The sequence below is a fragment of the Geotrypetes seraphini genome, chromosome 18 (assembly GCF_902459505.1).
Source record: "Geotrypetes seraphini chromosome 18, aGeoSer1.1, whole genome shotgun sequence".
In the NCBI taxonomy this organism is placed as follows: domain Eukaryota; kingdom Metazoa; phylum Chordata; class Amphibia; order Gymnophiona; family Dermophiidae; genus Geotrypetes; species Geotrypetes seraphini.
In genome coordinates, this window is record NC_047101.1 from 5,235,676 (window position 1) to 5,263,403 (window position 27,728).

The following is a 27,728-nucleotide window of genomic DNA, read 5'->3' on the forward strand; positions in this document are numbered from 1 at the left end:
GAGTTACAGTAGTCTAGATATGGGAGTAATATGGCCTGTACAATTGTTCTAAAACTAGTCTGACTTAAAACAGGATCTTAATTGTCTTAGCCTGAAAAAATAATTTTATGACCAGTGAGTTGATCTGGCCTCCAAAGGTAAGATAAGAAGCCAGAGTTATGCCTAGTATTCTTGATGGTTTCTCAATCTTGAGTTTCTCTCCTGTAGCCAAGTTCAGATCCATATGTGGTAATGAATGATAGTCTCCAAACCAAAGCACTTTAGTCTTTAGTTTATTAAGTTTAAGGAAGTTCCTCTGTGTCCACATACTCAGGTCTTCAATAATCCTTGCTAAGAATTGTACGGAAGAACTGAAAGGAGAGGAAGAAGATATCACGAGCTTTCATGGACTTGAGGGTAAAAAAATATTTTTCCCAAGTCTCTTAAATACTGTATATGTTCAAAAGAGAAGAGGAGAGTGGAGAGCCTTGTGGCACACCACAGAATGCATTCCAAGTTTGGGACTTCTTATTCCCCTTTCTCACTTCATAGGTTCTATTTCCTATGAGTTCTGTAAACCATTGTAGTATACTTTTCGTTCCATTCCATATCATTGAAATGAAAAGTGTCAAGAAAAGTATGGAATAACTTGTAAGTTTCATGGCTCCACATCATTCTTTTCTTGGTTGGGCTGAGAATTTTACAACAGCCCCTCGTATTGTGATGTCAAAATGCCTCATTCCACCTATGCCTAAGAGCCAACCTCATCGGTGATGTCACAATGGCTTGGTTTCCCTATACTTGAGCCCATTTACTAGATTTATTTGCCTCATTGAAGCGAAAAGTGTGAAATAACTTGTATGTTTCATGGCTCCACATCATTCTCTTCTTGGTTGGGCTGAGAACTTTTCAGTGGCTCCTGGTACTCTATTTGAGCATGTGTTCATGAGGTTAATGAGCCATAGTAGAAAACCCGGAGGAGTATATTAGCCGGACAGATATCTAAGCAACAGAATTTTTTGGAGAGTCTCTTCAGTAGACTCAAAACTTCTTGGGAAGTAACAGCGGGGAATTTATTCCTGCATCTGTCAGCTGGAATACCTTCTCCTTTATTGTCATATTGAGAATCAGGTCCAATACAAGGTCTAAGGTATTTGTGAATCACTCCCTTACTTTCTTAATCTTTTCCTGAAAATAATTTGCCAAGCAGGTTTCATCAGGTTGCAGTAAGGCGGAATCAGTGGTTATATCTTTGAAATTAATGAGTTGAAAATCTTGAAAAGACATTTGGAAGCATTCCTTGATTGATTAATTAATTAATCAAGTTATCATAATACAGTTTCTTAGCTTCCATTTGCAGGGTTTACTGTGGCATGTCAGTATGGCCCCAATGCTCTATAGTTGCAGTTAAAATTATAGTTGCCGGTAAATTATCTGATTTCTGAACTATGAGCGATGCTCCAAAAATTTCACAGGCAAATGAGATCTCCGATCAGTTGCTGGAGAAAACGACCGACACATGCGCATAGTTCACGGAAAGAGACATAACCGTGCACAAGCTACGCCATAGGCACGCAAAATCGTAGGCATGCCTTATTGTAGTGCATCATAGGCGCATGATATAAGCGTTATCAGGGGATGTAAATATGTTTTTTGTGACCATGCAATCAGCAGCACTGTTCCTGTGACTATAGTTTTAATGAATGTGCCTGATATGCACCTTTAACACATGTGAGAGAAGAGGAAACCAAACCGCCGCCATCTTGATTCATTGAGGAGTGTGGTCTAGTTGGAAGGCATATAACCGTTTAGGTAACTATGATTAGCTAAGCTTAATAGAGAAAGTTGTTTCTGGTTATATGGATTTGGTTTAATATAATTATTGTCTTCTCATAGGGACCTGGTCTTGAAAAAGGGGAAGGGGTAAAACACGGACCTGACGGACCTCGCGGATCTAAAACCGCACATTCTTAAAAATCTGAGGTCCGTGTTCGTGCCGCTCGTAGTTTCTGTCTCTTACAGACCTCTATGACATTTTAGCTCTGACGGATCCGACTCAACATAGGGAGGGAAAAGTATTAGAACCCGTCAGCGCTAAAATCTCATAGAGGTCTGTCAGAGCCAAATTCTATGTCGGGCTTAAAGGATAAGCAGAGTGCAAAACGGTTAAAAAGCCCTGTTAAGTGCCGGGTTTTCTGGATCTCCTGAAAGAGACCTCCAATTTGCGATCCAGGAAGCCTGATTCACTATAGTGTACCCTTACTGTAAACTATAATAAGATCTGACAGACTTAAACCTATAGATAAGAAGGCTTCTGCTCTGCTGCTCCAGCACTAGTCTCTGGCTCTGACAGACCTCGATGAAATTTTAGCGCTGACGGATCCTAATACTTTTCCCTCCCTATGCTGAGACGGATCCGTTAGAGCTAAAATGTCATAGAGATCTGTAAGAGACAGAAATTACAAGCGGCGCGGACACGGACCTCAGATTTTTAAGGACGTGCAGTTTTAGATCCGCGAGGTCCGTCAGGTCCGCGTTTTACCCCTTCCCTTGAAAAAGCACCAGCGAAACATGTTGGCAAAAGGAAGTCCCTCTAAAAGAGAGACCACCAACTGAAAGATAAGTTTTAAAAAATTTTTAAAAAATTAAATACTTATAAAACTAATCAATAAAGTAATAGAAGTAATTATGATACAGGATCCGGTGAAGTCAATGCACATGAAGCTTAGCGTTATGAAATGGCGCATCTGAGGATCGAGTTGACAATCCTTTATGACTTGCTTCAAAAAAGAAACAAGTTTGATATATGGCTATTGAGATGAGCTTTTAACACAAGCATAATGCAAGATATATATATGGAGGGGGGGGTGGTTGTGCCCCTTCGACCCTAAAAAAATATGATGCACGTATCCCCAGACCTGCTGGTATATGCTTTAAACACAGGCGGTTCAATGCTACTGGTACCTCCAGACCTGCCGGTCATTTGGGAGCATTTAAGGTTGGCACTTTATTTTGCGCATCACCCGGCAATGCCAATGTGTGGGCATCCTCCAGAGTGCTCATTTTAATATTAATGAGCTCATTGTGCTTCATCTCCATGCTATTGTCAGAGGCTGCTACAGCGCATGGAAAAGAGCAGGCAGAGCATTTTTGTGCATCGGAAGCTAAAACGCTTGTGCGCTAAACCGGTCAGAATTAGGCAGGTGTAAGTTTAGAGCAGTGGTTCCCAAACCCTGTCCTGGGGGACCCCCCAGCCAGTCGGGTTTTCAAGATATCCCTAATGAATATGCATGAGAGAGATTTGCATATAATGGAAACGACAGGTATGCAAATCTCTCTCATGCATATTCACCTGGGGGACCCCCCAGCCAGTCGGGTTTTCAAGATATCCCTAATGAATATGCATGAGAGAGATTTGCATACCTGTCACTTCCATTATATGCAAATCTCTCTCATGCATATTCATTAGGGATATCTTGAAAACCTGACTGGCTGGGGGTCCCCCAGGACAGGGTTTGGGAACCACTGGTTTAGAGCATCCAGACCTGTTTTTGTTTTCTCTCTCCCTCCAGCTGGCTCGTGCTGTGCCACTATCATTCCTTGGATGAACTATTTACAACTTTTACATCTTTCAGCTAAGTTGCTTTTGGGAGTTGGCTGGGGGGGGGGATTGACCTACCTGTTTTTCACTATTTTGGATTGTGATTTTTCACTGTTGATTCCTTGCACACTTTTGGTGCCCGATGAGGGTGTGCGGGTGGAGGTATATTACCTCTCCTTGAGATTGAGATTGAGTAGCGCTGGAGCATTGTCTCCTTTCGCTGTTCTTAACACTTCATTATTATTTTACACACTTATTTGCGTTGTGTCTCTCAGGTATGTGGTCTTTTGCAACCACTCTCTGAACCTCTGACTACTCTGCCTCTTTGTGGGTTTCTATTTGAGGTTTTTGGCAGTTTTTTGGAGTTCCTTTCTCTTTTTGTATTTCTCTAAAGATGCAGCAGTTTTGCATTTAAAGGAAGCGCAGTATAGTCAAAACTGGTGAAATTATTGCAACAGAGATGCAGAAAATTCTCTTATGCCAAAACCGCTTTGGTGTTTCTACGTTCAGTGTCAAAGTTCTTTGACAAACTGAAGTAAAGAAACATGAAGTGCAGTTATTTAAAAAAAAAAAAAGCACACCAGAGTGGTCAAAAATGATCCAATGCCCTGTCTTGATGCCCAGAACCGACTCGGTTCCCAGCCTGCGTCTATTAGAAGACTTTTATTAATGTAATGGTTTCCCAAGAATAATTATGAGATAATTATAGGCCTATCCTAATTATGAGGTAATTACAGAATATAGCAATTATGAAAAAAGCAACAATACTTTTTACTCACAAGTAGATTGCACTTGGACGAGTTACAAATGATTCTGGCTAAGTGAGTCCTGGCGTTTCTATCGGAATTTAAGCTAATTTGTGAATTTCATGCAGTTTTCTTCCTATTAATTTAGTGAAGCCCAAAGTCTCTCCCTGTCAGAAGATTTCCTGCTTTGTGTGCATGACAATCCCTCAAGGCCATAGGAAAGCTAAAAGTTTCTAATATCTGTGTGATTCTAAAACGGATGGGGGTGAATAACAGATCATGGACCACCTTCAATATTAAAATGTAGAAAGGTCAGCTCCATTCCCCCGTTTATAGTGTCTCCAAGAACAATCCGTATTTATTATTTCCTATCGTATTTCAAATTGAATCTTTCGTCCTCCAAATGTGGGTAATGGTTCCAGCCAGGTGGCAAATACGCAGAAGAGCTTCTCCCCCTCCCTTTAGCTCAGAAACCTTCCCGTCCGCTTTGTTTTCGTTTGTGCGAGAATAGCGCACCAGCGCTAATCTTATACCCGCACGGAACGCGCCCAGCAGCCAATGGGCACCGGAGCGGCGCTGACGTCAGACCGAAGGGCGCCCCTGATTGGCGGCGGCCGCTGCGGGCTCGGGGAGAGCAGGCGGCCGCGGGGGATCGCCGCAGTCAGTCGGAGCAGGAGCGCTAACGGCAGCGGCCATGGCTTCGCCCCCGCCCCCGATCAAGGAGTGCCCGTCCTCGGACGACGAGCGGCCGCAGCCCGTGCGGGTGGCCAGCCTGCCCTTCAGCGTGGCGGCGCTTATGGCCGGGACCCGCAGCCTGGGAGCCGAGCCCGGCTCCGCCGCCCGGGACTGCCCGAGCCTGGAGACGGCCTCGGTCAAGTCGGAGACGTCGGAGGATGGAGCGTCCTGGGGCAAGGACGGCGGCAGATTCTCGCCTCCGCCAAGTGAGTGCCCCGCAGACCGGACCTAGCGCACGCCTTTCTTCTTTGCTCTCTCTGTAGCGCTATATGGCCAACTCTATGGGGTCTAGAAGCGAACGTGTCCTTTGCGCTCTCTGGAGAAGTTGCAGGTCGATATCTGGCTTATTTCACGCTACTTATTCCATGGAGTACTTCCGTCTTGATCTGCCAGATTGCCGCTTCTCTCTCCCTAACTTCTTCGCTCAGGGCTTCGAGGCCTTTTGCTAATTCCCAGCTGAGAAACTTTGGCCAAAGCCTTGCGCACTTTTAACAGTAAATAAGCCCCTACGTTCGGTGGCAAATAATGAATGTCAAAGACTAATCCTAGGCTAGGTTCTCTAAGTGTTTCGGCGTTATTGCTCATAGGAAACAGTATTCCTAGAGCGCGAATTTTTCGCATCATAATTAACGAGGTTTTCAAATTCCCATTAGCGCGGAGTCTTTCTGTTTTAGCGAACACGGTGTAGTTTTAGACAGTAAACACGTTTACTAACCGGGCAGCCTTGAGCTCGGATGAGTTTCAAACAAATAGTCGCAATCACGTTTATGCCTAATAATTAGACAAAGCGACTTTTATTTTGGTAACATGAAGAGGTTCAGGAAGGCGCAAAACCGCAGCTCTGTGAGATATTTCCTTATTTATAATTCCAAGAAGTACTGGCCAAAACAATATGTACATGGGTAACGTGAGATAAATCCATAATTCATGAATATAATCTCTGTCCTAACCATTCCTGTTTCAAATATCTAAGGGCTCCTTTTACTAAGGTATGCTAGCATTTTTAGCGTGCGCTAACCCCGCGCTACATGGAAAATGCTAACGCAAGCGGCAAGCTGGGCGTGCTAACCCCGCAGTAAAACCGCTAGCTCACTTAGTAAAAGGAGCCCTAATATTAGAAGATATTCGTTTTCCTTAGCGTTCACGCCCTCCTTTCCCCGTCAAAATCAGCTCTTTTAAATTTTATTTCCGTCTTAATGAAAAACATTTCCAGTTTTTATTTTTTTTAAGTTTGCAGTGCCGATCTACTGTCTAGAAAGTGAAAGGCATTAAAACCCCTCCCCCCCCCAAAAAGGTGGTTAGAATTGGACACTTAAAAAAAGTGCAGAATCTCTGGAACACGTGCGTGTTTTCAAAATAATAAAGGTGGATGAGGGTTGAGGCCACACAGTAATGTCCTTTTGAAACACTGCAGGATGGGCATGAGTGGGGCACGGGAGAAGCTGGAGATACTATTAATGCCAGGTCACTGGGTTAATTTGATATATTCTAGTTGATATATTCACAGTCCATAAATGTATCGTAGATTTGATATATTCTAGTTATGTATCAGCCTATAACAGTTAGAGTGTATGTCCGACAGTATTGAATTTGCACGGTTATACGTTCTGGCCATTAGTTTTGGGAGGCTAAACTCCTTCCCCCCTCCTAAAGTGTCTAGGGAGAGACTGCAGAGAGACTTCTCTACCTTAAGCATCTGGATTGTTCCCACCCTGTTGCACCTTTACCTGCTGGAAAATCTGCATTTGAATTAGAAAGACATAAATTATGAAGCGACGAGCAGTAAAGGGTGCACGGGCCTCTCGTCAGATTGCTTCTATGTGGCACTGATTGGGACTTCCTTTTGATTCGCCAGACGCCAGCCATAAATTTCTGCGCTCTTATCGTGAACAGCGAGTACCAAGTTTTATTAAAAATGTGATTCATCGCCTAAACCAAGTTTCAAGGCGATGGATGTACCCGATGTACTCTTGACTTTTCCTCCCTTGTACACCTGTGGTTCGCCTCTTGTGATATCTTCACCATGCTACTTGTGTGAATTTCCTCTAAGAATCGTACAGCGCTATCGGTCCCTTTTAGAAAGCTGCAATAGTGAGTCCCGGCCTATTGGAATTCAATGCGCTACGTCACATTTGCTGCGCAGGAATTACTACTACGGCTTTGTAAAGAAGACCCTAAGTAAAATCTAGCTTACAAAATAAAGAGTAATAAGAATCCTACTGAATATATCAGTATTTCAGCATTTTCCAGTCAGGGTGAATAAGCCACCAAGAGTCCTAGTCCTGGGAGCAAACTTTTAGTTAAAATTTCCTGTCAGAACAAGAGTTACCTAAACAACTGTTAGGATTTAGAGAATCAAAAGAGCAAGTAGTGCCCGTAGCTGAAAATGTGTAACCCGTCATGAAGACTCTGCCGCTTTCTAGCTTGGATAAGATTGGTTTCATTTACTATTATTTTTCTAAAAATCTCTCTCAAAGTACGGTGGACTAAACAGGCTGAATTAAAAGGGGATAACCTAAAACACTGAATTAAATGGCATTGGGTTTATACATTTTCTGTTATTAATGTTTATAAATCTGTGTACAAGTATATGAATTGCTTGTTTGAAATTTGATAAAAAGTTACAAAAAAAATCACCGCTTAAGCCAAATTAAGAGTTCTAATCTACATAGTCAAAGAGCAATAAATCCTTAAATATTAAATATGGTTTGAAGTTATTTACGTGAAAGTAATTTGAAATGGAAACCAATCGGCTTAACAAAATTAACTCTAAGCACTTTCAGAGAAGTGTCACCTAAGAATTTAATTAAAGATTTTGAAAACCGTACAGGTTAAAGGGATTGTGTGTTGACCAGAGAATTTCGCCTGGACGTTTATGACAAATGCCAGTGAAGATTATTAGCTTTGTAGAAGTCCCAGCTGGAAATAGCTGGTGGTCAGAAAAATTGTCAAATGAACATTTAAAACCCTCCAAACGTTTCTCGACTTGTTTGATGAGAGGTATAGGCCCTCTTTTACTAAGGTGCGTTCACAGATTAGCGCACGCTAGCGCATGCACGTTAGTCTATGGATGCATTCGATGAGCGCATGGCGTGCGTTGCCGCGGGCACTGGACGCTAACGCCACCGTTGAGCTGGCATTAGTTCTTGACGCATAGCGTGGGGTGAGCGTGCGGGGCAATGCAGCACGCGCTAAAAACGCTAGCGCACCTTAGTTAAAGGAGCCCTTAGTCAAAGAGGGGGATAATGCGAACAAATCCCCCAACTTTCTTTTAAAGAATTATGGGGTCCTTTTTACTAAGGCGCGATAATTGATTTAGCACATGCTGAATGCTAAGGTGCCCATAGAATATAATGGATGCCTCCTTAGTATTTAAAAAAAAAATCATAAATTTAAATGCCACCTTTTGTCCTCTCCACATGCAATTTAGACTAAATAAGGTTGCTTTATAAGTTAAGCTGTGTTTTAAAGAGCAGCTGTAAGACAGGGGCCCTTTTACAGGTCTTTACTGCACACTTTAAAGGTTCTTGTGCCACAACCAGAAAATGGCACATTTTCTGAATTAATGGCCACACGCTAATTTTTAGGATACCATAAGAACATAAGAATTGCCGCTGCTGGGTCAGACCGGTGGTCCATCGTGCCCAGCAGTCCGCTCCCGCCGCGGCCCTTAGGTCAAAGGCCAGTGCCCTAATGGAGTCTAGCCCTACCTGCGTACGTTCTGGTTCAGCAGGAACTTATCCAACCTTTTCTTTCCCCTATAACAGCCTCTGGAAGAGCGTTCCAGATTTCTACCACTGTCTAAAACTGACACGAAATCCTTATACATAGGGTATAGATTCAGCTTCCAATGCATTTTGTATCGTACATTTTGCCAATAGCGACAGGCATTATAATAACTTAGGGGTCGTTTTATTAAGGCGCGCTAAAGATTAGCGTCTGCTAAATACTAAATTCTATGGGCGCCTTAATAAAAGGACCCCTTAGTGCAGGGATCTCAAAGACCCTCCTTGAGGGCCGCAATCCAGTCGGGTTTTCAGGATTTCCCCAGTGAATATGCGTTGAAAGCAGTGCATGCACATAGATCTCATGCATATTCATGGGGGAAATCCTGAAAACCCGACTGGATTGCGGCCCTCAAGGAGGGACTTTGAGACCCCTGCCTTAGTGCATGAGCCCCACCTAAACCACCCCCATGTTAATCAACTCGCTAACTGATTGGTATTGTCACTTCCACTCTCCACCTCATAACATGCCCTTTTGAGAAAAAAAAACAAAATCTTTTTTAACACCTGGTTTATGCATGCAAAAAGCAGATTTTCGCGCAGACCGGTGCACCAAATGATCTGTGTTGCTCCCAACGCGCTTCGCTTAGACAACCTATCCTATAATTGTTATGTATTATTTGCTATTTTCCTTCCGGGTTTTGTAAAAGGGGGGAGGGTGTGTTTGCTGGTGTCCCCTGGGAAACCTTTTTAGCATGCATGAAGTGTTCGCTAACGCTTCCTGCACTTTAGTGAAAAGGACCCTTTAAACGGCAAAATGATACAAGTGGGGCAGTGCTTTATGCGACATTCTGTTTTTCATTATTCCCCTTCTCTCTAGCACACTGTCACCAGGTAATTGGGGGGTGGGGGAGGGTTACTTGAGAAGAGATACAGTATGGGAGCCTGCATATGTAGAGAGAGCGTCAGGTTGATGTGGACTGTCCCTGTTTAAATGACAACTCGGGAGTTTTTTAAATATTTTATGCATTCATCTAAAAAATTATAGAAGACATGATAACTTTTGTTTTTAAATACAGGAAATACTTTTCCGGGATTAAAACCAATGTAAATAACTGACATTTGTACCATTAGTTTATTGTAGAGTTGTTTGTTTAGAAAAACTCAAGTTTGGTTTACCCGTAAAAACCAAAGTTCCTCAATTAATTAGGAGTCTCAATACTATGGGGCTCATTTTCAAAAAAGATGGCATAAACGTCCAAATGCCAATTTTCAGAACCGACTTTCTGGACATGTTGCGAGGTATCCCATCCACTTTGTGTCCAAAATTCAAAAGGGGGGGGGGAGTATTGGAGGCGTATTATGGGTGGACTTGGACATTTTGTGGCGATAATCAAACCTTTCCCAGGACATCCAGGACGGAACTTAGACGTCTGGAGCTGGACCTGTGTTAGAAATGTACCCAGGCTGAGTAAATGACCACTGGAGGAATGAAGTAATGACCTCCCACATTCCCCCAGTGGTCACTAAACCGCTCCCACCCCCAAAAAATCTGAATGAAATAGTACCTGTCTCTAGAATAGCAGCATCTGGTATGTCTTAAGTAGCCTGGTGAGTGAGCTGGTGACCCATAGAGAGGAGGACCCAAGCCCATAAGCCCTGCTAACCACTATATTTATGGTGGAAAGTGTGAGTCCACCAAAATTCTACTATACTGCCATATAGGTGTCACAGTCTGCCCTGAGGGCTATTGGGGTATTAGACAAGTGGGAGTTTGGAGGGCCCACCAGACGTTATAAGGGGATTATAGTGAGATGTCCATCGGCCACCCTTTATGTGAAGTTTACAGCAGTGCCTTCTAGGATCCTCCTTGCTCTATTGGTTTGTCTGTGTGGCCAGTTCATTATAATGCTTGTCCCTCCCACGTCCAAATGGTCTAGATTTGGACGTTTTCAACTTGAGCGTTTTTGTGGTCGAAAATGGCCCCCAAAAGTTGGGCGCCCTGAGGTTGGATGTCATGAAGGCGTCATGAAGGCTGGATGTCATGAAGGTGATTTTTGAAAACAAAATTTGGGGGCTGGCTAGCGGTTTCGAAAATGGACGTTTCTGCACCCTGACTTTCGACGTTTCCTCCAAGATGTCCAAAAGTTGGACTTGGACGTACTATTGCAAATATCCGTCTTTATGTCAAAATCAGCTGGATATTTGTATAAGCATATCGTACAATATCCATAGACCCGCTTCATGTGTTTCAATACATACATTGCAATAGAAATCAAGGAGGTTTTGCTACTGAATCTGAGAGAGATTTTTTCGACTAAAGGCCTTTTTATTTTTCAGATATTTGTGCTCTCTTTTAAATAGATTATCTTTGTTTTGGCTGGGTACATTTCTTCCTGTTTCCAGCTCAGAGGGAACTATCTTTTGTTGGGTTATGGTACCAGGATTCCCCCCCCACCCCTTTCTGTTTGTGCATTCTGTCTTCCATTTTAAGATAGCACTCATCAAATTATGATATCTTTATACACTTTTCCCAAAAGCCCTAAACTGCATCTCCAGGACCAAGCTAACATTGATTCTGGGTCTGGCCATGAGGTGTCGCTACTCAATGATGACAGACACTTCCTCTCCCCTTCTCCTGGAAACACCCTCAGCATCATCCCTAGGCCCGGCTGGTCTGGGGAACAGAAGCCGGGACTGAGATTTGAACCCACTGGGCAAAATAATAGTATTGCAGCCAATTTTTACTGTGAATTCTGTAAGTGATATTTCTAATGACCTAAAGCAGGGGTAGGTAATTCCAGTCCTTGAGAGCCGGAGCCAGGTCAGGTTTTCAGGATATCCACAATGAATATGTATGAGATGGATTTGCATGCACTGCCTCCTTGAGATGCAAATCTATCTCATGCATATTTATTGTGGATATCCTGAAAACCTGACCTGGCTCCGGCTCTCGAGGACCCGAATTGCCTTCCCCTGACCTAAAGGAAAGAACTGATTTGTTAGAACAATACCATCGTGTCTGTCTGTCCAAGTTAGCTTATAAGCTCTTCCGAGCAGGGACCGTCTATAAATGTACAGGGCTGTGCACGACTTTTGGCTTATTCCAGGGCTGTTTGCTGCTTGTTTAGTTACACCTTGCATTTTAGCTTTTCTTTTTAAGAGTTTTATAAGGCTGTTTCTTATTGAAGCACTCTTTTGCAAACAGGTAGGAGTTGGAAGTCTTTTTAGGAGTTGTTAAAAGTCTTTATCTGGGGATTTTGGATGCTGAGTCACTGTATCAAAACCCAGCTTCATGCTCCTGCAGGATCTCACTTTTCAAAATGACGATGTTGATCAGTATAAGCAGGCAGATACTGACAGGCGATCAATACTTTTCACAGTATACCATAAACATGGCCAGACTCGTATTGATTCAGAAGACAGCGGTCTGATTGATCTATGGTCTGAAGAAGCCGTTCTATTGCGAGTTGCATTGGCTCCCGACGGAGGCTCGTGTCGTGTTTTAAGTTGGGCTGTCTCTGCTATAAGGTTATGTATGGCACTGCTCCATTCTATATGCTCAGGGGAGGGAAGTTTCGTGGAGACGCCAGGAAGTACTTCTTCACGGAGAGGGTGATTGAGCAGTGGAACAAGCTTCCAGTGCAGGTGGTCGAGGCACGCAGCATCCCAGACTTCAAGAACAAATGGGATACCTATGTGGGATCCCTACGAGGTCATGCCAAGGGATAGGGTCACTAGGACTTGAATGAGCGGGTCAGTAGAGTGACAGTATAATTACAATTATACTTTAGGGGGTCAGTAGACTAAAGAGGGTGGGTAAATAGTGTGGGCAGACTTGATGGGCTATAGCCCTTATCTGCCGTCATCTTTCTATGTTTCTATGTTCTATGTTTCTAATAGATTGTCTATAGCATCGTATAGAAGATCTCGCGCCCCGTTTACTTTTCCATCTGTACAGGGTTGTAAAAGCAAGACATTTCTTGATCGTACTTTGGCATTTCAAGCAGCGTCCCACGATAAAGAATTTCGATCGCTACTGCTTTCAGCCTGTTCCTCTAAACACTTTAGAACCCAGTTGAAAACCTATCTGTCCTCCAAATGCTTGGTCAAATAACTTTTCCCGTTTTGTAATCTTTTGTAAACCGCGTTGAACTTACGGCTGCGCGGTTGAGAAGCACGATGCTATGTTATCTGTTCTCTTCGATGTTTAGGGGTCTTTTTACTAAGGTGCGGTACGTGCACGAAACGCTAACGCGTACTAACGCATCCATTATATCCTATGGACGCGCTGGCATTTAGCGCGTGTACCGCATCTTAGTAAAAAAGACTACTTAGGGCTCCTTTTACTAAGGTGTGCTAGCGTTTTTAGCGCACACACAAGATTAGCGCGCGCTAGCTGAAAAATTACCGCCCGCTTAAAAGGAGGCGGTAGCGGCTAGTGCGTGCTAAGCGAGAGCTAAAACCGCTAGCGTGCCTTTGTAAAAGGGGCCCTTAATTGAATACATGTGAATACGAGTGCTCAGTGCATTAGAACCACAGTAAGATTATAGAGGAACCGTCGTCGCGCTGATGTGCCCCCCTCGAAACCCACGATGCCATTTTCACTGCTCAACTCTCTATTAATATACCGAACATTGGCACTTATCTTTGGTTGGTAATGGCTCGAGTAGATTTTCCCAAACGTGGCTCCGCAGGATTCCACCGTCTTGATTGTGAAAAACGGGTGTGATCACTCTTGTGTAAGCAGCCAGACCTCCTTTAGCACTGTGGGAAAAAAACCAAACCAAACCATTCCGAGTGGCCATGGAGACCCTGTTCTGATGTCACTGGTGCAGAATACCAAGGTCCAGGTGTGCAACCTTATAAGTGCGTTTCAGCCTATCGGGCCTGCCTCAGGAGCCTTATCAGCAACCTTCGTCACCATGGGGTCCTTTTACCTAAATAAAAGGACCCCTGTGTAAGGTAGCACACTTCAAAAGCACTTATAAATGTGGGACAGGTTGTATCGTGACTGCACAAGGCAGCCTGTATCATGACTTAACAATTCTTTTTTTTTTTTTTTTGTAATTCTTTATTCATTTTCAAAATTACAATAAATACATCACTTAAAAACTATCATTGCTACAATACATAAACTCTTATCTCTCCCCCCTTCCCACCCCTCCCTACCATGTATTCCATTATCTTATGCAATATGTAATAATAAAATATCCCCCCCCTTCACTATTATAAGTTTAATGACTTAACAATTCAAAAAACCCAGTCAGGGAACTCGCTAGTTTCCCTGTGAGAATAGTCAGGACAACTTGGAAATACTATAAATTTTAAGCTTTGCCCTTATTTGACCCATTTAATGTAAATATAATGTGAAAAGTATATCCTCAGTGTGATGGTGAAAGCTAACGGAGCGACGACAAAAGCTGAAGTTCCAGGCTTATAGGGATCTGCGAACCACTCTCCTGGAAGTGGTTACCGTGAGTGTCATCAAGATTCACTTATGAAGTCTTGAAATAAAGTTCCACACCTGGACCTTGGTACTCCTCCACTGTTCGTCTTTTCGTGTCGGACGTGGAGACCTGCTTCCCTGTTTTGTTTGACGGTCGCTGGTGCCGAAACATTCCGTGATTTACTCTCGGGGAGGGGGGGGGGGGTTAGAGAAAGGAAGCTATGGCCATCGACCTCCTGAGCCATTAACAGCCTCATTTCAAAAGATTGATCTGCCTCATAGAGGAGCTGTAGTTTACATTTTCAAGCACGGGAGAGATCCCTGGTCTGTGTAGCTCAGTGGTCTCAAACGCCAACCCTTTGCAGGGCCACATTTTGGATTTGTAGGGACTTGGAGGGCCTCAGAAAAAAATAGTTAATGTCTTATAAAAGAAATGACAATTTTGCATGAGGTAAAACTCTTTATAGTTTATAAATCTTTCCAAATCTTAATAATAATATTGTCATTTATAGCTAAAGAGACATATGATCAAGAAACTGTTTTATTTTTCTTTTGTGATTATGATAAACATACCGAGGGCCTCAAAATAGTACGATGTGGCTCCTGGGCCGCGAGTTTGAGACCCCTGGTGTAGCTGTACCGCCAAAGCTGCTAATTCAGCATTGTCGTTTGAAAGTCGGCCAAATTAGTGCCGAGAGCAAGTTTTTCACCAACATGTTTCACGTTGCCTCTGGCTACAGCTGGGCTTAACTGCACAGAGATTCCCCCTCCCCTCCCCCCGTGTGTAACAAGACGTGGTCCCTGACTCCCCAGAATTACAGCCTCAGAGCACTGGCCTGAGAACACAGGGAACTGGTTTAATTCCCTGAAGTCGCTTAACCCTCCATAGTTCCAGGCACAAAATTAGCACTTTGTATGTAATATGTCAGCTGCCTTGATTGTAATCGCTTCTTATTGCATGTTAAGTGTACAGAGCTGCGAACAGCTGTCAGCACCATCTATTTATTTAAAAAACTTTTGGACAGTCTAAAACTAAGCCGTTTCCAGGAAACATGCATACAAGAAAAATATAACAATACATGTAGCAAAAACATTCTTCTCTAGAAACGATAAATTATTTATTTATTCTATACCATTCTCCCAGGAGAATCTCGGAACGGTTTGCATGAATTTATTCAGGTACCCTGTCTGTCATGGTGGGCTCCCAATCTATCTAATGCACCCGGGGCAATGGGGGGATTAAGTGACTTGCCCAGGGTCACAGGGAGCAGCATGGATTTAAGCCCTCAACCTCAGGGTGCTGAGGCTGGAGCTTTAACCACTGCGCCACACTTTCCCTATCGGATCCTAACCTTTTTCCCTTCTATTTCTTATATAATAATAATAATAAATAATAAACTTTATTCTTGTATACTGCCATACCATTTAGTTCTATGGCAGTAAATAGGAATAGACAAGGGGGAGCTACAAGGGTTGTTAGGACTCGATGATATCATCAAGTTTTCGTGGTAGAATACAGAAGGAAATTGTCGGGCCTTTCTTCTGCGCAGTTTGAATTCGATATTGTTGCCGTTGGTATCATACTGTGGCTTTGTAAAAAGTGTGTGTGTGTGTGTTGGGGGGGGGGGTTTAGTTCTTTCCTTTCGGTCATTAGAAACATCATTTACAGAATTCCCTGTAAAAAAAAAACACAAAACAACAACTTACTGCAATACTGTTAGTTTGCCTAGTGGAAATTGACAGCTTTCTGCCAACCAGAGGATGTGGGGGTTCAAATCTCGGTCCTGGCTCTGGTACTAAAACCCAACAACCCTAAAGAACATAAGATTTACATGAACATGATAACATTTAACTTTTAATGAAGAAACTTCAGCCTTTAATAAACATTAAAAATGAAAATTTAGAACAAGGAGTGAGAACCCAACCCATATCACTTAAGTGAAGAAGCACCACCCAACCTGGGGCACATCCATTGGATAAGTGGATAACAGCATTTATTCATTTATGTTAGATGCATTTATTGCATTTCTGTATTTTCTTTTGCGTTGAACTCTCTTGTGATATGTAATGATGCTGGTTGTCTGCGCTGAAACATGACTAGGTTAGGCTCTCTCTCTTTTCTCTTTCTCTCTCACTTCCTCCCTCTCTCTCTTTCTCTCTATATTTCTCGCTTCCTCTCTCTCTCTCTTTCCCTCTCTCTTTCTCTCTCCCTCTCTCTCTTTCTCTCTCATTTCCTCCCTCTCTCTCTCTTTCTCTCTATATTTCTCGCTTCTTCTCTCTCTCTCTCTTTCTCTCTATATTTCTTGCTTCCTCCCTCTCTCTCTTTATCTCTCTCTCTCTCCCTCTCTTTTCTCTTTCTCTCTCACTTCCTCCCTCTCTCTATATATATATTTCTCGCTTCCTCCCTCTCTCTCTTTCTCTATATATTTCTTGCTTCCTCCCTCTCTCTCTTTATCTCTCTCCCTCTCTCTCTCTTTATCTCTCTCTCTCTTCCTCTCTCTCTCTTCCTCTCTCTCTTTATCTCTCTCTCTCTCCCTCTCTCTCTTTATCTCTATCTCTCCCTCTCTCTCTCTCTCCCTCCCTCCCTCCCTCTCTTTTCTCTTTCTCTCTCACTTCCTCCCTCTCTCTCTCTTTCTCTCTATATTTCTCGCTTCTTCTCTCTCTCTCTCTCTCTTTCTCTCTATATTTCTTGCTTCCTTCCTCTCTCTCTTTATCTCTCTCTCTCTCTCTCTTTTCTCTTTCTCTCTCACTTCCTCCCTCTCTCTATATATATATTTCTCGCTTCCTCCCTCTCTCTCTTTATCTCTCTCTCTCTCTCTTTTCTCTTTCTCTCTCACTTCCTCCCTCTCTCTCTATATATATTTCTCGCTTCCTCCCTCTCTCTCTTTTCTCTATCTCTCTCTCTCTCTCCCTCCCTCTCTTTATCTCTATCTATCTCTCTCTCTCTCTCCCTCCCTCCCTCTCTTTATCTCTCTCTCTCTCTCTCATATTTATATTTTTATTTTTTTTTCACTTTTGTAGTCTGAAAGTTACTTCTCCATTTGGTAGTAAAGCATTCCCAATCTTCCGCTCTATTTCATAACCCTACCTTTCCTTTTAATTCCAAACTTCTCAGGAGTAGGGACAAGCATCACTGGTTAATCATATTAACCGGCAGTAATGCTAGATTTTACTTCACATCAGACAAGAATCAAATTCCCCAAATTAAAAAGGCATCAACATATGAATAGCCTTACTGGGTCAGACCAAAGCTCCATCTAACCCAGTATCCAGTCCAAATGCCTGGCTAAAACCCAAACAGTAGCAGCATTCCATGCTACAGTCCCAAAAGCAGACTAGGGACTTTTCCTCTAGGAACTTGTCCAAATCTTTTTTTTTTAACCAGCTACATTAACCGCTCTCACCACAACCTCTGGCAAATGTGTTCCTGAGCTTAACTATTCTCTAAGTGAAAAGATATTTCCTTCTATTGGTTTTAAAAGTATTACTCTGTAATTTCGAGTGTCCCCTAGTCTTTGTAAATCTCGATGCAGTAAAAAATTGATCTGCTTGTACCCGATCTACACGACTCAGGAATTTGTAGACTTCAATCCTATCTCCCCTCGGCCGTCTCTTTTCCGAGCTGAAGAGCCCTAACCTTTTTAGTCTTTCGTATGAGAGGAGTTCCATCTCCTTTATCATCTCTGTCACTGTTCTTTGAACCTTCTGTATCTTTCTTGAGATAAGGAGACCAGAATTGAACGCAGTACTCCAGATGAGGTCGCACCATGGAGCGATACAGAGGCATTCTAACATTTCTTACGGCCTCTTTTACAAAGCCACACGCGGCAACAGCCCCAAAGCCCTTTAAATCTCTGTGGGCTTCGGGGCCGCTAGCGCAGCTTTGTAAAAGAGGCCATTAGTCTTGTTAACCGTCCATTTTTAAAATATTTCCTTCACAGAGGGAGGGAAGGGAGGGTCATTGGTGTGGGCAGACTTGATGGGCCTTGGCCCTTATCTGCCGTCACTTTCTATGTTTCTATCCTGTTTGCCTTGTTCGTCACCACCACACATTGGGCGGAAGGCTTCAGCGTATTGTCTACAAGGACACCCAGATCCTTTCCTTGAGCACTGACTCCCAAGGTGGTCCCTAGTATCCAATCATTATGATTTGGATCACTTTGCATTTGTCCACATTAAATTTCATCTTCATAGCAAAGATGTTTAGCATAGAAATTACGTGCAATGTGCCTACACATGTTTATGAACAAAAGGGGAGGGGATTGGATATACCGTCTTTCTGTGGTTACAAGCAGTGGTTTATGGAAAGGTGTCGCAAGGAACTGCAGTGTTTAAGGTTAAGTTTTAAGTTTATTAGGATTTTATATACCGCCTATCAAGGTTTTCTAAGCGGTTTTTACAATCAGGTACTGAAGCATTTTCCCTGTCTGTCCCGGTGGGCTCACAATCTGTCTAACGTACCTGGGGCTATGGAGGACCGAGTGACTTGCCCAGGGTCACAAGGAGCAGTGTGGGATTTGAACCCACAACCCCAGGGTGCTGAGGCTGTAGCTTCAACCACCGCGCCACACACTCCTCCTATGTAAATCAAACCCGGGTCCTCTGGTCCTTCTGCATGAAATATTCACATAATCCTTGCAAGGGAAGAGATTTTAGGCTCGGCTCATGCCTTTTTGTTTTATTTTTTTTTTCCAGTTGTAACTCGGGGTGAGTTATCTTCAGGTACTGTATTTATTTTCCCGTTCCCAGATGGATTATAATTTTTGTGCTTAAGGCCGTGGGGAGGGGGTTAAGCGCTTTGCGAGATCACAAGGAGCCGCATTAAGAGTTGAACCAGGCTTCCCTGGTTCTCAGCCCACGGATTCAGCTATTATACCTAATAGCTATTAGGTTTTTGGAGCTCTCTTACCAAACATTTAGTGCCAATATTGACACTGTCATTATAATCCTAAATGGAGAAAGGGCTCGTATACTGCCTTTTTCTCATTATACAACCACACTGAAAGCGGTTTGCATACAGGTACTTCAAGCATTTCTCCTTTTCTGTCCCAGCAGGCTCACAATTTATCTAATGTACCTGGGCAGTGGAGGATTAAGTGACTTGCCCAGGGTCATAAGGAGTAGTGCAGGGTTTTGAACCCACAACCTCACTACGCCACACTCTTATTTTGCATGGGAAATAGTGGCTGTATTTTCAAGTGGAATTAAAAGGCATTTTCCCCTTATCCCTCCCTCCCAGAATAATTTTATACACCCTTATTACGTACAGGTAAGCACGAAGAATCGATCGCTTGCTCTTTTCAGAAAGTACAAAGACTAGGGGACACTCCATGAAGTTACATGGTAATACTTGTAAAACGAATAGGAGAAAATAATTTCTCCACTCAAGAAATGATTAAGCTCTGAAACTCATTGCTGGAGTGTGGAAACAGCATTTAGCACCTCCGGGTTTAAAAAAGGTTTGGACAAATTCCTGGAGGAAAAGTCCATAATCTGCCATTAAGATAGACATTGGGGAAGCCACTACTTATCCTTGGGATCAGTAGCATGGAATGTTGCTACGACTTGGGATTCCGGAATCTTGCTATTCTTTAGAATTCTGAATGGAATGTTGACCTGGATTGGCCACCGTGAGAACGGACTACTGGGCTTGATGGGCCTTATTACCTTTCCAGAAATAGCGTAAGGTGATGGCGGTGGTTGTCTGCACAGCAGATGCTAAATGCTTCAAGCTTTAAGGTTTAGACCAGTGGTTCCCAAACCTGTCCTGGGGGACCCCCAGCCAGTCAGGTTTTCAAGATATCCCTAATGAATATGCATGAGAGAGATTTGTATACCTGTCGCTTCCATTATATGGAAATCTCTCTCATGCATATTCATTAGGGATATCTTGAAAACCTGACTGGCTGGGGGTCCCCCAGGACAGGTTTGGGAACCACTGGTTTAGACCCTGACATAGTGCAGTTTTCAGACTTGGACCGACTGCTTTTTCACGACCTCCATTTCTCTTGTACACTAATTGAGTCAGAGGGCCCCTTAATCGCCACACTTGTCAGTCCCGTTTCCAGGCTAGATCCCGGCAGCCCCTTCTTCCACTCAGAGAGAAACTGTGCAAAGTCTCATATTTTAAAGGGGAAAAAAAGTTTCTTGATTTAAATAAACTGTAAGAACATGGGAGGGATGACTTTACATTGAAATATAAAAATCCTGAATAATTCCCTGAATTTACTCCCATTGTTAATGTTCATACCTTGATTTCAAATTTTGCCCTGAGGTCGTTTTTACTAAGCTGCATTTCATTTCATTTATTTCAGATTTATAAACCGCTTTATTACAGGGTGGTTTACGTAAATACAGAATAATTAAAACAAAGAAAGGGCTCCTTATATTAAGGTCCGCTAATCGATTTAGCTCGCACTAAATGCTAAGATGCCCGTAGGAATATAATGCATGTCTTAGCATTTAGTGCAGCTTAATAAAAGGACCCCAAACAGAATCAGAGAACAGATATTTTAATGTATTTATAGACCACTTATAACCAGTGTTCCCTCTAAGCGGGCGGGTGTTGTGAGCAAACTTTTTTCACCGTGAGCCAAAAATATCGGGCGCCAGCAAGTTATGAGCCAACTCGCCCGATTCTCCTCTCGCTGCCCTGCCATCTGCCGTACGCCTCTTCCGATCGTGCGCTGTGACGAGAAACGTGTGCGCTGCGATGTAATATTTTGTGCGCCAGCGCACGCCAGCGCAGCTTAGCGGGAACACTGGTTCAAATGGTTTTATTTATTTCCCCAAATTTATTTTTGTTATACGCATTGAAAATATTTGATATTGCGTTTAAATCAAAATCTCAATAAACTTGAAACGAGTGCCCGTGAGATTGTGGGAGGGTTAAATACTCAAAACTTAGAAGTTTTTGCTACGCCAGCTTTCTGGTATCTTTACATACAGTGGCGTACCTAGCATATGTAACATCCGGGGCCCATCATTTTTTGGCACCCCCCCCCCCATCTGTAAGAAAAACATGATTTTTAGTAACAAACCACACGTCACACATGAGTACCTAGGAAAAGGCAGCATCTTACATATTGCAGTGAGCAGTACATCAATACACCCATTGTAAAACTAAACAAGCCAGACCAGCACAGATCAATCCTACACCGTCAATCCTAACAGAAAACCATGTCTTTCGAACACACAGAACACAGAAAACACCTTCGCCTAGTAAGGAATATGTAATCACAAACTAACCCCTCCCTCTTTTACAAAACTGTAGTGTGGATTTTAGCTACGGAGGTAACAGCTCTGATGCTCATAAAATTCTGAGCATCAGAGCTGCTACCACCAAGGCTGGTGCTAAAAACGCTTCACAGTTTTGTAAAAGGGGGGATAAAATAAAAATACATAGACAAAGGTTAAATTGAACCAGCAAGAAGCTGGACTCTGCATACAATGCTTCACAGAAACAGTGACACATGTCTCCTAAAGCAATAAATAAATAGAAATTTTTTTCTACCTTTGTCTTCTGTGGTTTCTCCTTTCCTCATCTTCTTGTAACTCTCTTCCTTCCATCCACTGTCTGCCGTCTCTCTTCCCCTATATGGCATCTTCTCTCCTTCTATGCCCCTTCCAGAAACTGTATGCCTCCCCCTTCCATCTCTCCTTTCACCCCATTGGTCTGGCATCTCTCTCCTCGCCTTCCCTCTCCCACACCTCTCCTCATAGTCTGGTATCTCCCCTTCCCTGATTCTCTGGCATCTCTCTCCTTTCCTTTTCTTCCATCTTTCGCTCCCCCTCCATGCTCTCACATCTCCCCCTTCCTTTTCCCTTAGACTGGCATACCTTCCTCTACGCTCCAAGCCCTGGCATCTCCTTTAATTCCCTCCCTCATCTTCCTTCTCCCTCCAGCTGGGTACCGCAACACTCTTCCCTGCAGCTCTGCACTTCCCCACAATTGCCATGCTTCGGTTCCTCTTCTTCCTTCCTTCCTCCCCCCCCCCCGCGGGACCCTGCGGCACCATCAACTCTTACTCCCTCTAATGTCGGCCCTGCAGCTCCAGACTTCCTCGCACCTTCTCCCCTCCCCCTTTGGATCGCTATTATTTTAAATGTTATAGCCGCGGAGCTGTATCCATCAGTGGAGATGTCTAACCTCGGCCTGCCCCGGAACTCTTACTGCAACAGTGACTTCCTGTTCCTGCCTAGACGGGCGGCTGCTGCAGTAAGAGTTCCGGGGCAGGCCGAGGTTAGACATCTCCACTGATGGATACAGCTCCGCGGCTATAACATTTAAAATAATAGCGATCCAAAGGGGGAGGGGAGAAGGTGCGAGGAAGTCTGGAGCTGCAGGGCCGACATTAGAGGGAGTAAGAGTTGATGGTGCCGCAGGGTCCCGCGGGGGGGGGGGGGAGGAAGGAAGGAAGAAGAGGAACCGAAGCATGGCAATTGTGGGGAAGTGCAATCCCCCCAATGCGTCCCCTTACCTTACCGACGCGTGTGTGCGCTGTGAAGAGAAACTTTGCGCTGCGATGTAATATTTTGTGCGCGAGCGCAGGCCAACGCAGCTTAGCGGGAACACTGCTTATAACCCATTCAGGTCCTCAAGCATTTTTCTTATCTGTCCTGGCAGGCTCACACTCTATCTAATGTACCAGGGACACGAGGAGCAGGGTGGGATTTGAGCCCACAACCTCAGGGCGCTGAGGCTGTGCCTCTAACCACTGCACCACACACTCCCCAAGTCCTGAGGTCCCCGTCTCAACAGCCATCTGCATCGAGTCCAGTTTTGTTCTCGACAGGGTCCTTCCTGCTGTCAACATAGTCCAAGCCACGGGGGCAGCTCCCAAATAGCTCCTTTTCTGCATCTTTTCAAGTCAAACTTCCCACTCATGACGTTTCAGATTGACGAGATCTTCGTGGGAAGAACCACGTTAACAGATCATGCAAATATTTACAAGAATGCTGGTACAAAGAGCTTAAGTATCATCAATGGTTTGGACTGAATCGTATTCTCAGCAGTCAGCCCTCGTAATTTCCTATAATAGGGAGTTAAATGATCATGTTTTAAGTCCAATAACAAATTCATAGTGGAATTCAGCACTACCTGTACTAATCCCAAGTACACAACACTACAATAATAAGCTGTGGTAAAAAGAAATTTCCTTATTGTGCTCTTTTGCTGGACCTTCTCTACACACTAACGGCTATTTTTACCACAGCCGCAAAATGGCCAATTTTCTTTTTTAAAAAAAATTTGTACTAATGGCCGTGAGCTAATTTTGCCCATTTTGTAGGCGGTAAGAATAGTATTCCCGTTCTAAGTTGCGCTAATGTACATGCCGGTGCCTCCAAAAAATGGCACCAGTCATGTCAGTCATGCAGTGGCGCCCTCTGTAGAATCACAGCCACCGTCAAACCTAGGTGCCGGAAATGTAGGCCAAGATTTTGAAAGCCTATATGTCTGGCACCTATGTTTGATGTGAATTGCGTCTAAGGTCATTTCTGGCATTTTTATCGGGCCTCCTTCGATGCGATCATGACAAGTGCCTATATATATATATTTTATGATTACTTTTTAATTCTTTTAAACGATGCAGTCAATTACAGCTGTGCTGATTCCTCTGCCTCCTCTGACGTCATTTCCTGTTCCAGGGCGGAGGTCGAGCACAGCGGTCCGACACATTTATAGGTAGAAAGGCAGAGCGACCCCAGACCTTAGCTAGTGGAGCTATGAATTACATATGTGTGGCAGACTGGGCCCAAAGACGACTTCACCTGAAACTAATGACTAGAAAGTATCTTGTCTCATCCTTCTCCAGGAAAATTATGTGCTTTGGCCCATTTGTGTTTCTGGGATGGGTTGAAAGTCTCAAATTTAAAGTCTTTGCTTGCTACTGTCCTGCACGTGGTGCAAGAGACTGAATACGGTCTAACTTCAGTAACATTGTGCCTCATCCTTTTAATTAAATTCTTGCTCTATCCGTTGGTAGTAATTATTTTTTTAATCAGTGTTACTTGTGCAGAATGAGGCGACCTTGACTCCATCTAATGACTAGCCCCCCTCTTTTACAAAGGTGCGTTAGCCGTCGTAGCAAGCGCTAAACGCTAATGCGTCCATAGGCTTATGCGTTAGCGTATAGTGTACGCGTGGTTAGCGCACCTTTGTGAAAGGAGCCCTGTGTGGTCACTTAAGTAATGTTAGGGCTGTACCTTATGTAAAAGCATACAGGTACAGACTAACCAGCTGTTTTTTGTATTATTTTGTGAACATTTTTGGAGCTGTGTCCCTGGTTGCCGGAATCGCAGGTTCTCTCGTGCTTTCTAGCTTATATTTGCTATGACATCATAAATGAAGATGTGTGCGTATGTGCCTCGAACTGATCTGATCCAGAAGCTTTGATTCTGCTCTAACAATGCTCCAGAAACATCTAGAAGGGCCGTAAGGGTTCAGTTTTGGAAGTGACTTAGAAACATAGAAAGATGACGGCAGAAAAGGGCCACAGCCCATCAAGTCTGCCCACTCTACTGACCCACCCCATTAAGTCTGAGTGCTGCTCGACCCACGTAGGGATCCCACTGGATGTCCCTTAAAGTCGAGCACGCTGGTGGCCTCGATCACCTGCACCGGAAGTCCGTTCCAGTGATCCACCACCCTTTCTGTGAAGAAATACTTCCTGGTGTCACCACTAAATTTCCCTCCTCTGAGTTTGAGCGGGTGCCCCCTTGTGACTGAGGGTCCCTTGGGAAAGAATATGCAATACCGCATGTGCATTGTATAGTTAAAGTTCATTTTTCTTTATTTATTGAAATTAAGTTTTTATCCCGGAGTTACAGGTTACAATTTGCCATAGATTTTACAATACAAGTTTGCCTTACGTGGGCACATACTGGTTCTGGTGCCAATATACATTTCTTTCTAGTTCATCGGTCAAGGGCAGGGGGGTTAGGCAAAGAGGAATGTTTTTATTGCTTTCCTAAAGTTGAGGAGTCCTTCAAGGGATCTAATCTACGGGGGAAGATGAAGTGGGAGTACGAACGTCGTTTGCCAGAAACCTGCAAAAATATAAATGGGGGGGGGGGCTCTTACCGCCTCCTATTTGCAAGGTGATAAGTCTGCATTATCCATTGAGTTAGCTAATGCTCCTTCCCAAATCCCTCGTCCAAAAAATAATGCAATTAGCAGGTGCTGACAAGCAGTTACTACAAATGGCATTTTGCATTACACCTTCACCCCCCCCCCCCCCCCCCATTAAGCTCTAATGTAGTTTAGTAGAGCTTTCAAATGACCCTCTCTGTTTTGGTCCTTGTGCGCCATGTGTTCAGCTGTCTCCTCTTACAGCATTTAATGAGAGCTTTTTCTCTTTCTTTTTTCTTTTATAGGACACTTGAGTCCCAACTGCACCTTGAGGAAGCATAAAACCAACAGGAAGCCCAGGACGCCCTTCACCACCTCCCAGCTGCTAGCCTTGGAGCGCAAATTTCGGCAGAAACAGTACTTGTCTATTGCGGAAAGAGCCGAATTTTCCAGCTCCTTGAACCTTACAGAGACACAGGTCAAAATATGGTTCCAGAACCGGAGAGCCAAAGCCAAGAGACTGCAAGAAGCAGAACTGGAGAAGTTAAAAATGGCTGCAAAACCTATCCTTCCCCCTGGCTTCAGCCTCCCATACCCCCTTAGTTCCCCTCTCCAAGCCGCGTCGCTTTATGGAACTTCTTACCCTTTCCATAGACCCGTTCTCCCCATCCCTCCGGTAGGACTCTACGCTACGCCTGTTGGATACAGCATGTACCACCTATCGTAAGAAAACATTGCAAAGAAAAAGAAATGGACGATGGTCTTGCTTCAGGGTGGGGAGTTTCCCTGCCCGAGGATGGACCAAAATAACTTATGTTGACCATTTTCTGTGATTTGAAGAGCTCAGTGTGCACACTGATGCTCGCATTAAAGAAAGTGAAGCGATGATCTGCTAATGAACGGGAACGTGGACCAACAAACCTGAGTGTGAATGAGCCGCACAGTTCATTCTTAGACTTCGCCCCCAGGATAACATTTTTTTTTAATTCTACAAAATGATTAGTAATGCAGGTGTGAAAATCAATTCAGAATGTATTTTAATACCATCATGCTACAAAAAACTAAGGGCTAGAACATTTTATTCTCTTAGAATAACTTGTCAGTTTATATACCTGTTAATTTGGGGTGCAAAAAGATTAATGATCTAAATTCTTGACTTTAAGAAAGACCAAGTTGGGAACAGAGTTCCTTTTACAAATCTGCAGTAATCGCTCCGACACCCATAGGGATTTAATGGGCATTGGAGCATTTGCCACACAGCAGCCGCTACCGTGGCTTTGGAAAAGGGGGGTGGTGGAGGTAAGAATTTGTAAATAGGAAATATACAGGAGTAATTGGAAGAAAGGTGCCGAGAGAACTTAAGTCTATCTGAAATGATCGAACGTGCACATTTCCATGAAACCATCATTGACTGATGTCTTGTACCTGGTCTCTAAGATCTATTAAGACTTCTCCCATCCCACCTCTATAGGGGAGAGAATTTAGTAAATCAGAGTCAGAGTGAGAATTCAAGCCCCAAAATTTGCAAGGAAATGTTTATTCAGGGCATATAATTCTCATCTACTAGAGATCATTGGCTATAGTTTGGCATTGCTGGGATTTCGCGGAAGAGATGTTGGAGGGTGGAGAATTCAAAATGTCTGCCCTTCCCAATTCAAGTATATGCAGAGATTACAGAATGCAAACGTCTAATGATTTTAAATCGAGCAAATTAACATTTTGCAAACAGGGCTAAGGCGCTCATGCCCATATTGAATGATGCAATACTGTAATGCTTAATGTTTGCAAAACATTGTAGAAACATTACTTTGGATTCCTTTTGAACGCGTCGATGGCAAGATATAGAACGAGACCATAAAAGTTTTGTTGTCTTCCCATTATATTCCAGTCCCTTTGAAAGGGACACCCTGTAAAAAAAATATTGAAAAGTTATTTCATATATCTCTTATTTGAAATTAAATTAAAATCTTGTCTATGTGCTGGTAATGAGCGTGGACGTCTGACTTTTTGTAATCCTCGGTCAACATAAATGAAATGTCGGTAATCTTTTAACACATTAGAATCTGAGGCTGACGGGTCATTAGCATCCACGATTATAAAATATACCTTAGACACACCCACCCCCTTCTCTTTTTCATAGGCTGGTTAGATGCTATATCATGTTTAATAAGCTATAATAAACAATTCAGCCCTGAAAGAGTTGGAAGGCAAAACAAGATGTTTGAATGATCCCCAGTTTGAAATTGTGCTTTGTCAATGCTTCAATCCTGATTACTGTCCATTCCCTACAAAGGCACGCTAAGCGTTTTAGCGCGGATTTAGCATGCGCTAAATCAACGCATGCGCTAACCGCGCGCTAAAAAGCTTAGCACACCTTTGTAAAAGAGGGGGTTAGGGGCTCTTCTACTAAAGGGAACATTGT

The 27,728-nt window shown here is 43.5% G+C and overlaps 1 protein-coding gene across 1 annotated transcript; it reads left to right on the forward strand.

Annotated features, from left to right (window-relative positions):
* The first annotated feature begins 4,966 nt into the window (after positions 1-4,966).
* On the forward strand, positions 4,967-27,292 carry MSX2 (msh homeobox 2). Its single transcript, XM_033927472.1, has 2 exons — positions 4,967-5,267; positions 25,612-27,292. Exons 1-2 carry the CDS (start codon positions 5,021-5,023, stop codon positions 26,031-26,033), a joined length of 669 nt encoding a protein of 222 aa, XP_033783363.1. The 5' UTR covers positions 4,967-5,020; the 3' UTR covers positions 26,034-27,292.
* The last annotated feature ends 436 nt before the right edge of the window (positions 27,293-27,728 follow it).